Below are 16,878 nucleotides of genomic sequence, written 5' to 3'. Positions count from 1 at the left end.
ATTCTCTCATGCCTGTGCTGCAGGGCATGGTGACATTCATAATAAGATAAACAACTCTGCTATCTTCTGTAAATCTCCTTTTTCTATACAACAGAATACTTACATACTTAGCAGGAGTTTCCAGATCATGGCATAAGTCATTTATTGACTCTGTCCTCCCAAACCTGAAAAAGATCAAACACAAGCAATTACTGACCTATTTACTGAGCCGGCCTGGTTAGCTGAGTGGTTAGTGTATTCACTCTCCAGCCAAAAGGCTGCAGGTTTGAATCCCCTTGTGGGTATGGATGTTTGTAATTGCCCACCACCACCATGACTAGTATTTTCACCACTAGTGAAAATACGAGTGGTGGTGGTGGGCGGTAGATGGCTTGGTGTGGATAATGATAGTAGTTTCGGTTGGTTGTAGTTGGTGGAGACAGAGTTGTGGAGTAGGTGCCCTCCCTTGATGAGTGTTTGGACTCCCTGGAGGTGTGATTAATAATAATAATAATTACTCTCAGGTGTTTGTGTAAGATAATATAGGACAACTTGTGGGCCAAAAAGGGCCTGTAAGTACTGGAGATTATTATTATTTTTTTATTAGAGATTGATGGATAAGCATTGCTTCAACAGCACATCTCTTGAGCACAATTGGTAGGATACCTTTGGAATCAGAAACCTTTTTGGTATTCAGTTTATTCAAGATTCTTCTGATGACTTTCTGTTGAAGGCTACACAGGCATGTGATACAGTGTTCCAGGTATAATTGGAGGTGATTTACCTTGGTTATATAATGCATCAGTTGAATAAGAAGACAAATGAAGCCAGTCATTTGAGTCATCTTTAGGTGGTGATGTAATACTGCCATCTGGTTGAGAGAGAGAGATGTGGTAACACAGATGAGCAGAAATTGAGCCCAGCAGCTATTGAAGGGTTTAGACGGTATGACTGCTATACGCATAGGTGGAAAGTTTTCTACATTTATCACTTTCAGAGTCAAACTGAACACTGTTAATTACTGTTTTGGCTTGAGCAGGCTGTGTATGAAGCCGAAGGTTTTGTCTCAAGCCATAATATTTTCCCTTCTCCCCTTGGACCACCCAGCACACCTCTTAGAAAACTGTGGTTTAGTTGCAAGTAGTAATTTTGAACAGAGTGTGCAATAAAGATCCTCATTCTAATATGGATATTGTTTTTTTCTTTTAAATAAGTTAAGAAATTATTGACCTTTTTTTAGTTATCTTACATTAGCTACTTAAGTGGCACTTTTTAGAATTATCTGTTAATGTTTAATTGCCATTCTGTGATCTTGTATTGATGACGCCTATGATATTTTGGCAAAAATTCTACATCAATAAAGTTTTTTATCTGAGTTTTCCTCCAGTTTTATTCTTTTCAGTAGTCTGACCATTGAAAGGAAGAGAAAGTCTCTTACATCTTCCCCACTTGGCATTGTTGTGGTAATGAAGGATATGTGGTTATGAATGGCTGAGGGGGAAATGTTCCACTATAAATGAAACTTATATGAAGTTATGATCTGAATTAGTAAAGAAAAAAGTCCTCTCAACAGTATAGGAAGAACTGGTGAAGAAGAGCAATATCCAGAAAATTCACCAAAAACAATTAATCAAAAGACAATTTACCAAAAGGCAGTTAATCGAAAAAAAGTTAATCAAACATCGGTTAATCATAAAAGCAAGTCATCAAACAGCATTTAATTCAAAACACAATTTATTGAAAGGCAATTCATCAAAAACCAACAATTCATCGAAAAATTTCCATTCACGAAAATTACAAATTATCGAATAAAGGAAGTAAAAATGAAGTATAAGATGTGAAGTGTGGTTATCAAAAAGAACTGAAGTTTTTATTGGATTAACTTGTGCTGTAATTGCAACTTAGCATATTTTCTCATCATCATCATCATCAAATTCCTGCCATGTACCCTCAAGGGATGTACAGGATATGATAGCACTACATGAAAAATTTACATCATTACTAACTTTCTATCTACAATTTTCCTCCAAATCAGTCTGTTATTTATCAAGACCAGAACATTATCAGATCTTATATTTCTATCATCTAAGGCACTCTGTACCATATCAATCCACCTATATCTTGGTCTTCCTCTGGGTCATTTTCCTGCCAACCTGGCAGAGAACACTTGTTTTGCTAATCTTTCCTTGTCCATTCTGTTTAAGTGACCATACCACCTGAGCTTAGCTCTGCTAACGCATTCCTGGATGCTGACAATGTCAGGTTCTTTCCTAATATCCTCATTTTTAATATGATATTGCCATTGATGACATCTCTTCCTGCCTATAATCTTTCTCAGGACTCTCATATCTGCGGTCTCTAGTCTTTGGTCAAGTGTTTTACTTCTGACCCAGCTCTCAGATCCATAAGTTAAAACTGGTTTGAACACTGTCTTGTATACAGCTAATCTAGTGTTCCGACTAATTTCTCTCTTATTCAGTTGACTTCCTACCATTCCAGCTTTGTTAATTCTGTTGTCTATTTCTATATTTAATTTACCATCTTCACTAAAAATCATGCCTAAGTAGCTGAAATATTTTACTTGTTCCACAGGCACTCCATTCACAACACAGCTAACATTTTTCAATATTTTCATGGTTTTTGTCTTTTTATTGCTGACCTTCATACCATATCTATTACAACAGTTATTCATTTTAGTCAGAGAATCTTGCAGACTTGTAGCAGATTTATTTAGAAGTATAACATCATCTAATGTTAATGTCAGCTCTTTGCTTTATGCAAAGAGCTGACATTAACATCTCCAATTTTGATATGTTTAATACCACTTTCCTTCATAATGTGATCCATATAGATAATGAATAACAGAGGGGATAATTAAATCATTGTCTCACACCAGATTTAACATTAAACCATCTTCTTGTACTTCCTTCAATTCTAACTGCTGACTTACAACTCAAATAAAGACTAAGTATTGCTTGATATAATGTTCCATTGACATTATAACTGTAGCGTTTTGAATAGCTTCTCTCTTGGCACATTGTCATATACCTTTTCCAGATTGACAAAACTTAAATACAGATCTTTGTTATATTCCTATGATTTCTCCACTATTTGTCGTAAAGTGAAGATCTGATCCCAACAGCCTCTATTTCACATGAATCCAGCTTGTTCTTTGCCACGCTTTTCTTCCACAATTCTTCTCAACCGTTTCTCAAGTATACTTGCATGTATCTTACCAGGAACACTCAGTAGGGATATACCTCTGTAATTCTCATATTCAGTTTTATTTCCCTTTTTATATATGGGTACTATGAGATCTCTACTCCAATCATTCGGAATTCGTCACTCTCTCCAGGCATTCTGAACTATGCAGTGCAGCCACTATAAGACTTTTATACCACCATACTTCAGCATTTCTGGTCGAATATCATCTTCTCCTGTTGCCTTTCCACATTTCAAGCCTTTGATCTCTTTTTCTACTTCAAGTATGGATATTCCTGACTGCATGTCTGGTCAGTGTTTTTTATCACTGTGCTGTCATCACTGCTTGTTTCATTTAGCAGTTTTTCAAAGTAATTACTCCATACTTCAAGAATATCTTTTTCTCCCATTTTCATGTCACCTTTATCATCTCTAACTCCTTTTACAGCAATCTTTCCTCCATTCCTAAGCTTCTTCAACAACCTCCAGAATATTTTGCCACCTTCTTGATATTTATTTTCCATGTTCTTACCAAAGTCCTCCCATGACTTTTGTTTAGCTAGTTTTACACACTGTTTAGCTTTCTTACATTTGTCTCTATTCTTTAAGAGCACATGCTGACTTATTTGCCAGGAACTTTTGATATGGTTTCTTCTTTTCCTTCACTGCCTCTTTAACTTCCTGTGTCCACCAGGGAGTTCTGATTTTTTTATCCTTACAGACAACCTCTCCACATGCCTTTCTGACAGAATCAATCAATGTTTTCTTCGTTTGCCACTGAATCTCCAAGATTAGGTTCCTGTTCTCAAACTCTTTCATTTTTTCTTCAATCATGTTTGTGTATTTTAGTCTACAGTTCACATCTGAGAGCTGCCCAACTTTTATTCGCTTTAAAACTTTCTTACATGTTATTCTTTTCAATATGAAATTCAATTTTATCCTGCTCAAGACTAAATAGTGATCACTTCCAATTTCAAATCCTCTGTACACTCTGGTATCATGCACCAGGGAGAAAACATCACGATCAACAATAACATAGTCAATGAGACTTTTCTTATTCCTTTCCTCTTCTCTCCATGTGAATTTGTGCACATTTTTATGTTGGAACATGGTGTTAGTAATAACCAATCCATGTCCTGAGCAGAAATTCAACAGATATTTCCCATTATTATTAGCTTTGCTCTTTTCTCCAAATTTTCTCAAAATATTTTTGTATGTCTGACAATCATTTCCTACTCTGCTATTTAGATCCCCAACAAGGATCAACTTTTCCTTTTTCATCAAAAAATTCCTCCACTTCTACCTTAGTAGAACCTTCTGTAGGATCATAGGCACAAATAAGTCTCATTGTGCAGTTCCCCATTCTCATATTTGCCCACATTACTCTACTTGAGACTGCCTGCCATTCAAGAAGATTAGCCTCGTATTTTGTGTTGAATACTATGGCTGCTACTCCTTTTCCTTGATTGTCATTGCCTGCGAATTTGTTTTTAACAAATGTAGCATCAGTAGTGCAAGACAAGTGTAGTCTGCAGCTTTTCTCAGTGTGCGATTCCCAATCATCACTAAATGTAATCATTTTAATCTTATATGTAATCTAATATGTAAAGAAAGTGAGGAATGGAAGTATGTGTCAGGTTGTGAGATTGTTGTGGTAGAAGAAAGCCAGAATGTGAGTGAAAATATTGGCTTGATAGGGAATTGCGATGTTGTACAAGATGGCAATGATATCTGTGATCAAAGAGAGAGTGAAAGAAATTATACACAGAGAGAAAATAGTTTAAATGATGAAAAAAATGAGGAATTATTTGTGAGGAGTGAGATCGTGCAGTAATACACAGTGCAAAACGGCAGTTGGGTCACCTGCAAAACTCTTTCCAGAGTACCTCTGCTAATGGAAATAAGCAAGTGTTTGCAAGGAAAAATAAGCATAAGAGTGGGAGAGTTTCAGAAATGAAGGAAAGGGTGTTGTAGAGTGACTTATTATTAAGAGGTGTGAGTGTGATAGATGAGAGTTTAACTAAATCGTACTTACCGGGTGCGAAATTTAAGGATGTGTGAGAGAGAGTATTAGAGCACAAAAACAGAAGGTGAAAGAATTGATAGTTGTGGCCGGTACGAATGAATTGAAAGGAGATAAATTTTTAATGAGAGAGGACTTGAAAGTATTGTTAACAGTAGCGAAAGAAAAGAGTGACAGAGTTAGGATGGTGAGTCTGTTGCCGCGGTATGACAGAGAGAAGTTTAGAAGGAGGGCCATAATCGCAAATGACTATGCGCAGGTTATGCAGATGGTGTGGAATTTGTGGACGTGTGGAATGAGTTTGATGGGCGAAAGGATTTATACAAGATGGATGGCCTGCATTTGAATGGATTTGGTGTGTGGAGACTGGAAAAAGTGTTCCTGAATGAAGTGAAAATGGATGTGCAGAACCAGGGAAACTAGAACTACCAAGAAGGGGGTTAAGTGAATATGCGGACATCAGTGAGACAGTTGAGTGTAAGAATGTATATAATGTACCCGAGCCAGTACTAAAGACAAGTAATCGGAATGGGATAGTTAGAATAACGCATCGAGATAGGGGGGTGGGACAAAGGGACCTCTGAAATAGTGAAACATGGCTGACAGAAGAGGATATAGTTAGTGGGATAGAATGTGTAGGTTATAGTGTGTTTAAGAGGGACAGAGAGAATGAAATGGGGGGAAGGGGTGTTATTGATGATAGCTGATGAACTGCAGCCAAGGGGAATTGAAGTTGTATTGCAGGATAGTGAAAAGAGCTCATTTGAGGCTATTTGGTGTGAGATTGTGACTAGCAGAACAAAATATACAGTTAGGTGCTACTATAGACCAGGTGATGGAATAGATAGTGGAGATAGTATGCATAAACAAATTGATGAAATGAGTGGAAGGAGAAAAATTATTATGGAGGATTTCAACTATAGTAGCATTGATTGGAAGTAGGAGAGGACACATGTGAGGAAGGAACTGGATTTTATTCAATTATTAATGGATAACTATCTGAGACAGCATGTAATAGAAAATACAAGGGAGTTTGAGAGTGCCTGATCTGGTAATAGCATCTGAGAATTTGACTGTAATGAATATGACCATTGCCACCTATTGGTGAAAGTGATCATAAGGTCTTGACCTGGGAGGTGGCTAAAGGTGTGGAATTTTCGATTAAGACAGGGTATATGTGGAATTACCGTGCTGGCAAGTATGACAAGCTTAGGAGATTGCTTGGTTCAGTGCCATGGCATGTAAAACTTCAAGGGCTGGATGTCTATAGAGCATGGGAAGTGGTCAAGGAGCATTTACAGGAGGTTAAGGCTGATTGTATACCTAGGGTCCGAATAGCAAAACGAGTAGGGGTTAAATGGATGAATAACACCATTAAGCTTGAGCTGCAAAAAAAGAAACAACTGTGGAGGGAATTTAAAGAGAAAGGTGACCTGCAGGCCAGAAGGGTAATGAGTGTGGTAAGAAAAGCAAAAGCGGATTATGAAAGGAAACTAGCTATGCAAGCTAAAGAGAATCCCAAACAGTTCTTTAAATATGCTGAAAGCAAAAAAAAAACTGTACACGGCAGAATGATTTTAAGGAATGCCGATGGTAAGGAGGTCACTGAATCAATCTACCTCTTTCTTGGCTGGAAACTATAGAATATTCTTCCTAACATTACTGCATCTTTTTTTTGAATTCTTAAAACCACAATTGCAGGACTTGCACCAAAAAGTATAACTATAACATACAAAGTATATTATATAACATAAAATAAACAATATGAATATAGACAAAAGAATAAACAAAACTTGTATGGTGGGGAACCAGCTGAATAAACTTATATGGAATAAGATAGAAATTAGTTGCAACACTAAACTAGCAGTTTACAAGACAGTGCTACCAGTATTAACATACAAATCTTGGAGGTGAGTTATGAATAAAACATATGAGACATATATGACTTCTGCATTACTTTAACCTTGATGTCTTTTCTGGATTTGGCTCCCACGGATGAGACCTCAGTAAAGGTTGCAACTGATCTGTCTAGTGGTTCTTCCCATAATGCAAACCTAAAAGAATGTGTGCTCTGCTTTTGAGGATACTGAGGCACTTAACATGAAGTCATTAGCCTCTGTTTTACGAATAGCGTAGTTGTGAAGATAACTTCACATACAAACTTGGTTTGCTTACACTTGGATAAATGATTAACAAGAATATAATTTTTTGGCAAGTTTAATTTAAGAAATAAAACAGTTCATAAATGACTAGAGCTGCAGATATAAGAGTTCAGAGAAAAATTACAGGAGTGAACAGATGACTTTAATAGCAGAATCATAATAAAATTGAAAATATTAGGAAGGAACTTGATGTTGTTAGCATTCAACATTCTTGAGAATGTGTGAGCAGAGCTAATCTACAGTATACCTATAGTCATTTATTATTATTATTATTATTATTATTAACACCTCCAGGAAGTCCATAGGCTCATCCAGGGAAGGCACCTGCTCTACAACTGTCTCCACCATTCAATCCATCAACTGACCGCAACTACATCGACGCCATCTACCACCACCACCACCACTAGTATTTGCACAGAAAATCGCAAACATCCATGCTCATGGTGGGATTCGAACCCGCATCCTTTTGGCTGGAGAGTGAATATGCTAACCACTCAGCCAGCCAGGCTGGCATACAGAATGGGAAAGAAAAGATTAGAAAAATGTGTTTAATGGCAGGAAAAAGACCAAGATCTAAGTGTATTGATATAGTTCCATGTGTCTTAAAGGATGAAATATGGTATCTGATAAGAAAGAAATTAATTTGATGGAAGTTGGCATGATTACTTTCATATTATCCTGTATGCCCTTGAGAGTACATATAAAGATTTTGGTGATGAGTTGACACTTTTGTGGGTTTTTATTTATATCAATCCTTGCATGAAAGGTTACAAAACCTATAGCACATCACTGCCATGATGTTGGCAAGATGTTAAAGAATATAGGATTCTGTTGTTTACGTCATGAAAATTATTGAAACAACTACCATGTTAGAGTAAAACTTTAGTTTAACATAAACCAAAATAAATGCTCAACGTTTCGACCTTCACATTAAGGTCATCATACAAAGAAACAAGCTACACTACATTAAAGACTTAATTCGGTATGTTAGTCAAGTAAATAATTGTTTAATATACGACTAGTTTCACTGATTAATATCTGTCAGCATTTTTAGGGATACACTGGTAAGCAATGGAAAGTAACAAAAATTAGGAAACTAACCGACATTTCTAAAAATTATATAAAGTTATCACTGTGCGTGATACAATACGCATAATTTATTGAGATATTTATTGTAATTTTCATGCAAGTTCATTTCTTTTTGGTTAAATGATCTAATTAAAGTTTTCTATATATCTGGTAGGATTAGGCCTTGATTCTTATTTAAGTTGCCTGTTGAACAGGCAGGCGACTGTAGCAGCTTCTTTGAATGTTCTGGAAAGGTAGTTCTCTTCTATGTAGGGCATATGACTCGTATCCCATTCAATATTATGGTTGGTAGAGGCGAAGTGGGAAGAAAGGCCTGATATATCTTGTCTGTTATTCCTTACATAGCCTATGTGTTCTTTCTTTCTTGTTTCAAAATTTCTAGATGTCTGTCCGATGTAATTGATGCCTCATGAACAGGGTATGCTGTAAATTCCAGAGTATTTGTAGAAAGGATGGCTATCTTTCGAGGATCTTATAAACTTTTGAATGTTCTCAATAGGTTTGAAGGGTTACTCTGATATTGTATTGTTTTAGAAGAAGAGCTAATTTTTTGGATATGGTACTAACAAATGGAATTGTTATAGAGCTGATGTATTGGGTTTCATCTTGTTGTCTTTGTGGTATGTCATTAAAGAGAATCTTGTTGATGAGTCTTGTAGGGTAGCCATTTAGGGATAGATCTCTGGATATTTTCATTAATTCTTCTTGTAAGTCGCCAGGGTCTGTGGTACACTGTATAGCCTCTTTTTTTAAGCATATGGATAATGCTAAGTTTCTGGGATATGTGGTGAGATGAGTCGAAATGGAGGTAGCGTCCAGTGTTGGTAGATTTTCTATATACCGACAGGTTGATGCTATTCTCAGTTTGTTTCTTAATAAGAACGTCTAGGAATGGAAGTTTATTATCTTTTTCTAGTTCCAATGTAAAGTAGATAGTGTTGTGGAAGCAATTAATTTTGTTTAGATAATCCATTAGTTCTTCTTTTATTCAAACCTATTGAGACCATTCAAAAGTTAATAAGATCCCTGAAAGATAGCCATCCTTTCTACAAATACTCTGGAATTTACAGCATACCCTGTTCATGCGGCATCAATTACATCGGACAGACATCTAGAAATTTTGAAACAAGAAAGAAAGAACACATAGGCTATGTAAGGAATAACAGACAAGATATATCAGGCCTTTCTTCCCACTTTGCCTCTACCAACCATAACATTGAATGGGATACGAGTCATATGCCCTACATAGAAGAGAACTACCATTCCAGAACATTCAAAGAAGCTGCTACAGTCACCTGTTCAACAGGCAACTTAAATAAGAATCGAGGCCTAGTCCTACCAGATATATGGAAAACTCTAATTAGATCATTTAACCAAAAAGAAATGAACTTGCATGAAAATTACAATAAATATCTCAACAAATAAAACGTTGTACTTGTGACATGCATACTGTATCACGCACAGTGATAACTTTATATAAATTTTAGAATTGTCGGTTAGTTTCCTAGTTTTTGTTACTTTTCATTGCTTACCAATGTATCCCTGAAAATGCTGACAGATATTAGTCAGTGAAACTAGTCGGATATTAAACAATTATTTACTTGACTAACATACCGAATTAAGTCTTTAATTTATTAATACTAGTGGTCAAGAAAAAATGGTCATAATAAGCTACACTACAATCTACATATGGTTTATATTAAACTAAAATTTTGCTCTTACATGGTAGTTGTTTCCATAATTTTCATGATGTATTCTGATCACTGTGTAAGCATGAAAGAAAGGATTCTGTTGTTTCTTTAACAGCTGGTGTTGATAGCCTTTCGAAAAATGGGAGGCTCTTCCAAAAGATAGGTGAATACAATGAAAGAGGAGAAAAAGAAATTGGTTTGGGAAGTTCAAAAACTGGACAAGTGGATGTTGACTTTGAAGAAAGTACAGGAATGTATTAAGCAGGCTGAAACAACACTTACAGAAAAAGGCAGTAAAAAATGCCTATGAAAAAAGTGATTGGGTGAATCTCAGAGAAGTTTTCAATCAAATCGCTCTCTTCTGGACAGCATTTATGCAGTTTTAGTAGCATGGCAGAAAATAATAGTTTTTTTTTTTTTTTTTTTTTTTTTTTGAGGGTAAAGAGGATGTGTCTTGTGCCTGGAAAGGCTGGATGAGTAAGCCAACCAAAAAATATTGTGATTTTATCTGGAGAACTGTGTGTTATCAAAAGTAAGTGGAAGAGAAATTGCATCTTCCTTGCTAGGAATAAAACAAGACTTATTTACTTAGCATTGAAGTTCACAAGTATCTGCACCCTACTGAAGAATGGCAAGATTTTGAATTTAAGGCATTGGTTATAGGGAGTATGCTAATTAAGTTTGGAATGATTGTGCAATACAAGTTCGTAAAATGAAAATAATGGAGTGTACTATCATCAGCAAAGCTATGGATGTGATTTGTTGTTCCTGAGAGGTCACATAGGCACAGAAGGAAGACAGTGAATGGAAGTACAGAGAAGTGGCGTATTTTGTGCAATTCCTATTAGACTCTTGTTGAGCTTTTTACCTATAATATGATACAAATTATTGTGCATTTTAACTTAAAATGCTTTATTGTATACTTAGCTATTCTCTCTATAATCTGATCTTTAGCATTAAAGGTGACTAAGTGACTTGGCCAAAAGTTCTGCAAGTAATAAGGTTTCATAAGTTTGATCCATGTATATTTTTCTACAGTGTGACTTGTGTATTAATATATTCCCAAACTTAGTTGCATATTCAGAGTCATACTGTTATCATTAAATATATATTGTTACTGAAGTAAGAATTCTGCTATCATAGAAAATGTAATCATTTTAAGCATTTGTCATTTTCATTCTGCAGCTTTCTTCGTCATCGTAAAGAAAAACCCACTGTGAATTTCTAGGCAAGTTCACTTGTTTGCCAAGAACTGTGTATCATCCCCTCTCCATTCTTTGTGTCTTACATAAATAGGAGTTTATAACAAAAATCCATCTCAATGCCATATTGTTACACCCTGATACCTTAAGAATGTAGAATTTCCAGTTATCATGGTGTAACATGAAGAGAAAATAAAATAAAACCCCTGTATAAAAGCTAATAGATGAATTATTTAAAAGAAAGAAAAATATTCTTGCATCCAAGAAAAATATACAATAAAAAAGGTTTTTGTTGAACTAACTAATAAAAGAAGGAATATATTAGTGTTGTGATATGATATAAAAAAAAAATTAGCTAAGTAAGACAGAAAAGGATTGGTCATAAGAAATTGTATGTGAGAGGCTAGAGATTAAAATATTAAGTAAATTCTTAAAAATTTGGAAGGGGGATTAATTTAGAGGCTAGCAAAAAAAAAAAAAAAATAGACTATGGCTCAGGGTCAATTCCCAGATTTGAGACATCATCACGGGCTCGCCGACCAAAGGATGTTTGGCTGAAAAACGCACCCTAATTGGTCGGTGAAGTCGAATCAAGTAAGGGGCAGAGAAAAGAAATTAAAGAAGGTGCCATTAGGTGTCAAGGTATAAAAGGGTTAGAAACCCCCCAAAGACGTTTTTTCCCCCGGATAGTTTCTTCACGAGCTCCTTCGTAGAGGTTTCACGTGGTTTTCCTGAGTGGCGGGATAGGAGTTATATCTCCGTCATCCCAACAAGGAAACAAAAGTGAGCGGGATTTCGATTCCGTATTTCCTATGGTAAGAAGCGAGGAATGCCATTTAGCCAAAGGAAAGAAGGTATTATCTGTGTTTCATCGTCCAGTGAAAAGGAAATCTGTAAAGAAGTTGGTGTACATGTGGTGAGTTTCACAGCCATTGTATAGATGATTCTAAAAGTGTGTCCTTAATTCAAGAATGAAAAGTTAAGATCGCATAAGCACAGTTCAATGCCAAAAGAACTCAGGAGTAACAGATTATAGGAGAGATCATACCAGGATAGTTCAATCGGAAAAAGGTAGAGGCCAATATAGAAAACTCGAGAAAAAGGTACTGTAAAATCTCGTGTTAACTGAAAATCGTCTGTAATTGTTATCATTATTCTATTACTGAACTGTTGAAGAGACTGGGGAAATTTATACTAGGACTTTAGTACATGACTGATTATAATGAAAGTATGCTTATTAATATTATATAAGTAATTATGTGTCCTGAGATTTTTGCATGTGTGTATTGCAACTTATAGGAAAGTTTTAAATGTCAAAGTTATGTGTTAGTACAGTAAAAGGATAAGTTAATCTACATAGTTTTGGATAGTTAAATAGAGTGAATTGATCATATATGTCCATGTGCTACAGCATATAGTGTATATTCAGACTAGTATAGGGTTAACTAAGGTGTTAATAGATCTGGGATTATACATAGGATTTTATGTGTTGAATTTGTTATGGCGGCATGATCGTAATACCCATATAGGATCTTAGCCAAATACTTGTGATTAGCTAATGTTATTTTGTAAATATTTTCTTAGTATTGAATTGAATCATGTTAGAAATTGAATTGTACTATACTAATGAGTTTAATAAACCTTTGTTCATTGATAAAACAGTTGTCTGAAATTGCTGCCCAATGCACCACTTGAAAAACGTACGAACCTAATCACGCGGGAATATAATGTGTTAAATAACGAGATAAAGTGTCACGACTGCAATATTGTTTCACATTCAGACATATTTTAGTAATTGCTCCTCGTTTTTGTATTTAATATCTCAAACTAAATGTCCCAAAAGACGCAGCATAATAAGGGGAGAAATAACTTAAATATTTGTATTTTTGGGTGATATCTCGTGCATAGATAATAGTTGAACATAGATAAGCATAATTTCACTAGATAGGATAATAATTGTAAATTGGGACACAACAATATAATCTCTTGCTCATCATGAATTCACTTATGAAAAAGACAACATTTGGACATTTCGGGTTGAACATGTACCAAGCAAACTACAGCAATCCCTCTATTAATGCGCTCTTTAATTTAATCGAAAATGCACTAATTGAATATAATAACCTAGGAAAAAAGTATAATTCGTTCCTCAAATTTCTTTTTTGACCCTTAATTTTTTTTTTATAAAAGAATTAGGGTATGTGTTAGGGCCTAGTTAAAGGAAAACCATGAAGCTGAAAGACAAAACATATTCAGAATATAAAATTATTATTCTACTTTTCTACTTCTTAACAAAGAATTGAGCTAACATAGTTTGGCGGGGTTTTTTTTTTTTTTTTTCTCATATAACTGACGGTATGGCCCTATTGCCTCTTCTACTCTTTTGCAAATTTTACTGCTTCTCTCTTCACCAGGGTCAGCTTCTAAGCATTGCTGCCTAAAAATTTCGATTGTACAAATATTTTTAATTGTTACTGTGAAATCTCTTTGGGCTTGTCAGTGATTAAATTTCTTCATATTCTTCAGGATCTTCCCACTGTGCATCTAAATTTAGCAGGTTGGAATCACTTGATTTCTCAGAATGAGATTTAATTAACTTAGATTCATTTGAAAAGCCTCTAAAATCATTTGCACAATGTGCTTCCAAACAGCTTGCATATTGCGCAGTAATTTAATTTGATTTTGCCACTTTATAACAGGCGGAGATTTCTGTGATTTGGACAGAAAACTCTTCGAAGGCATTCGCTTACTAAAACACCAGTTTCATTGACATTAAATATTTGTTGGCTACAGTAGCCCTCCCTCCCCTTTCGACAATTTTCTTCAAAATCTCTGGATAATTTGCGGCCACCTCCTTATCTGCACTTGCAGCTTTGCCTGTGATTAGAACATTATGTAGGTTATTTCTCTTTTTGAAATGCTCAAACCACCCAGCACTAGCTTGGAATTCTTCTTTTCCATCATTGAATTGATAGCCCCTTTCTGTCAAGGTTGCAAAGAGACTTAACCATGCTACATGCCAGGACGTATATATACGTCCAAGTTTCCATGGATGCGAAGTGCATGTTAAAATTGTAATACCATTGATATTACATAGAAATATATGAGGATGCATATTTGATCCATAATGGCCGGTAAGGTGGTTAATGCTTTTGATTTAATGTCAGTGCTTAGCGGGATCCGTTTTTGGTTACAATCTTCAATCCATGTAGAAAGAAGTCTCTCTAATTCATTCATTATACTTTGATTTTGAGTGCATGCATGATGAACTTGAAGCAGCCTTATCTTTCTCTTTGTATTCAGCAGCTTTGCTTAAAATTGCTCTTGTAGCCCATTCACCCATTTTTGTGTTCTTGTCCTATCTTTGCTCTGGACTCGCCTTGTTCATTTTTCTTTTTATTATTTAAAGTTTTTCTTCCAATGAGATTACTTATTGAATCTCACACTTCCACTTTTTTGCTCACTAATTCTTTTATTCACGATTAAAATTTTGGAAAATACTTTAAAATAAAAAAAAAGTAAGGAAAATAATTGCAAAGGAGGCATGAGATATGATCTGCAAAATGCTGTGTAATTTGCAGATGACATAAATTTTAGCAGTAAATTTGGAACAGTGTACATGGAAATGCCATTAAAAATAATTTTTTAAAATGTTTTAAATTGGTAACTAAATTATTTCATCCTAGTGGGTAATCTTTTAAAATAGTTAGCCATAAAAAATGTATTGAGAAAAATTTTTTTTAAATCTGTAACATATTTTTAAGATGTATATAGGTGCACTAATCTAATTTGGGTATGCAAAAAAAATGACGCACTAATTGGGGGGCACATTAATCAAGGGATTGCTGTAGGGGTCTCATATCTGGCAGTTGTCTACCATCAGATGTTAACAGTATGTCCATGCTACAGTGGGATTCAAATCCACAGGCTGTTGGTAAATAGAGAGACAATCTACTCAGGCTGCCAAATTATCTTATTATTAGTGGTTTAGTATTGCTTCCATTATACTATTCAAACTTCAGAGGGGAATTTAAGCAGTGAAAACAATGTCAGTGAGGCAGCCACTTGTGATCTGCAGCCAACCTTCTTGCTTCTTAGCACTTGTTTCACTTTTTTTACATAATGGGATATTTTTAATGAGTTTAGTAGTTATCCTTCAGATTCATGTCTGATCAGCACATATTTTAGTATATACATCTACCATGTATACATTTAATTAAAAGTAAATTTGGCTTCAAACGGATAAAATTTATATTTCTTAGTTGATATTAAGAAACAGTGTGTGAAATATTAGTATCTATATTTTGATCTATCCTCTGCAGACTATAACTTATATATTTGTTCCATTTAGCTCTGTAAACACTTGCCACCAAGAGCTGTGGGTTATCCATGGACCTTAATTTATAGCTCCTCCAAGCATGGCTTCAGTCTGAAGACTCTCTACAGAGAAATGTCTAATTTTGACTCACCCATCCTATTAGTCATCCTAAATACTTGTGGTGAGGTATGTATATATTATTAATTTGTAAAACAAAAAAGTTTTAAAAAAATTGCTTTTGAGTGTTTCAGTGATGTTAGTAGAATGCAGTCTCTACTTTTTTACACTGTTACATATATATTTAACATACTTCCTTATTTTCTCATTAACTGTAGACACATTAAATTCACTCTTGCTATGTTGAATTTACATCTTCAAAACAGCCAATTGAATCAAGTCACTATTTTTTGTCTAATATTCAGTTCAAGTTTCAGTATCATATTTCTCTAGCTGTCAACTAGATTTGTCTTTCTTAAATAGTGTCCACTTTTTCATATGGTAAAAGAACCATCACTCTTTCATTTTCATCTCATCAAAGGATAGCTATATTAAAATAAAACACAGTTTTGATTTAAGAATATGTGCATCATTGTGGACTAAATGGATTTTGCCATAGCACAGTGTGTGAATGAAGCAGAATGATAAGCATGTATTTTCAAATTGATTTAATAGTGAGGCAATTTGTGGTGATTCCTTATTTTTTATGAGTGTGTGAACATGTTGGTTATTAAAGTTGCTGATGAAATTGCAATAGTGGAAGGTCAAGAGAATGAAGAAGACATCATGAGAGAAATAGCACTCTTACATTGAATTCTTCACAGGACAAAGTATACGCTTGAACGATCACAGAAATGTCTGACAAGTGATAAAGCTGAGATGATGTAGTTACAGGTAGTTGTAGATAGAATATGAGGATATAGTATTTTCAAGAAGGATAGGAAGTAGGATGGGTAGTGCTGATAATAACAGATGAATTACAGCCAAAACAGTAACAGGTCATCAGGAAGACAAATGTGGAAAGCAGTGCACTCGAGGTAATCTGGTATGAGATAGAGGATAGCAGGACAAAATATTCAGTTGGTTGTTAGAATGCAAGGGAAGATAAACACTTGGAAAGAAGTCAACAGACAGCCCCATGAGTTAGGTGCTTATTGCCATTAACGAGTTTTGTTTGTAATAAATGGTAAATAGTATGTGGTATAAATTGGAGATA

General features: G+C 35.0%; 1 protein-coding gene across 2 annotated transcripts in view; it reads left to right on the top strand.

Annotated features, from left to right (window-relative positions):
* The window catches only part of LOC150094651 (oxidation resistance protein 1A-like), a 308,638-nt gene that overhangs the window by 251,895 nt on the left and 39,865 nt on the right, over nucleotides 1–16,878 (top strand). For both annotated transcript variants that reach the window (XM_090411008.1, XM_090411009.1), the window contains one exon: nucleotides 15,699–15,851. In XM_090411008.1, the coding sequence (XP_090267134.1) occupies nucleotides 15,699–15,851 (153 nt within the window). The remainder of the gene's footprint in view (nucleotides 1–15,698; nucleotides 15,852–16,878) is intronic.

This window comes from Typopeltis vanoorti, chromosome 21 (genome assembly GCF_054136105.1).
Source record: "Typopeltis vanoorti isolate ZY-2024b chromosome 21, IOZ_Tvanoo_1.0, whole genome shotgun sequence".
In the NCBI taxonomy this organism is placed as follows: domain Eukaryota; kingdom Metazoa; phylum Arthropoda; class Arachnida; order Uropygi; family Thelyphonidae; genus Typopeltis; species Typopeltis vanoorti.
Note: the sequence above shows the minus strand (reverse complement) of the source record. Positions and strands in the feature narration are given on the sequence as shown.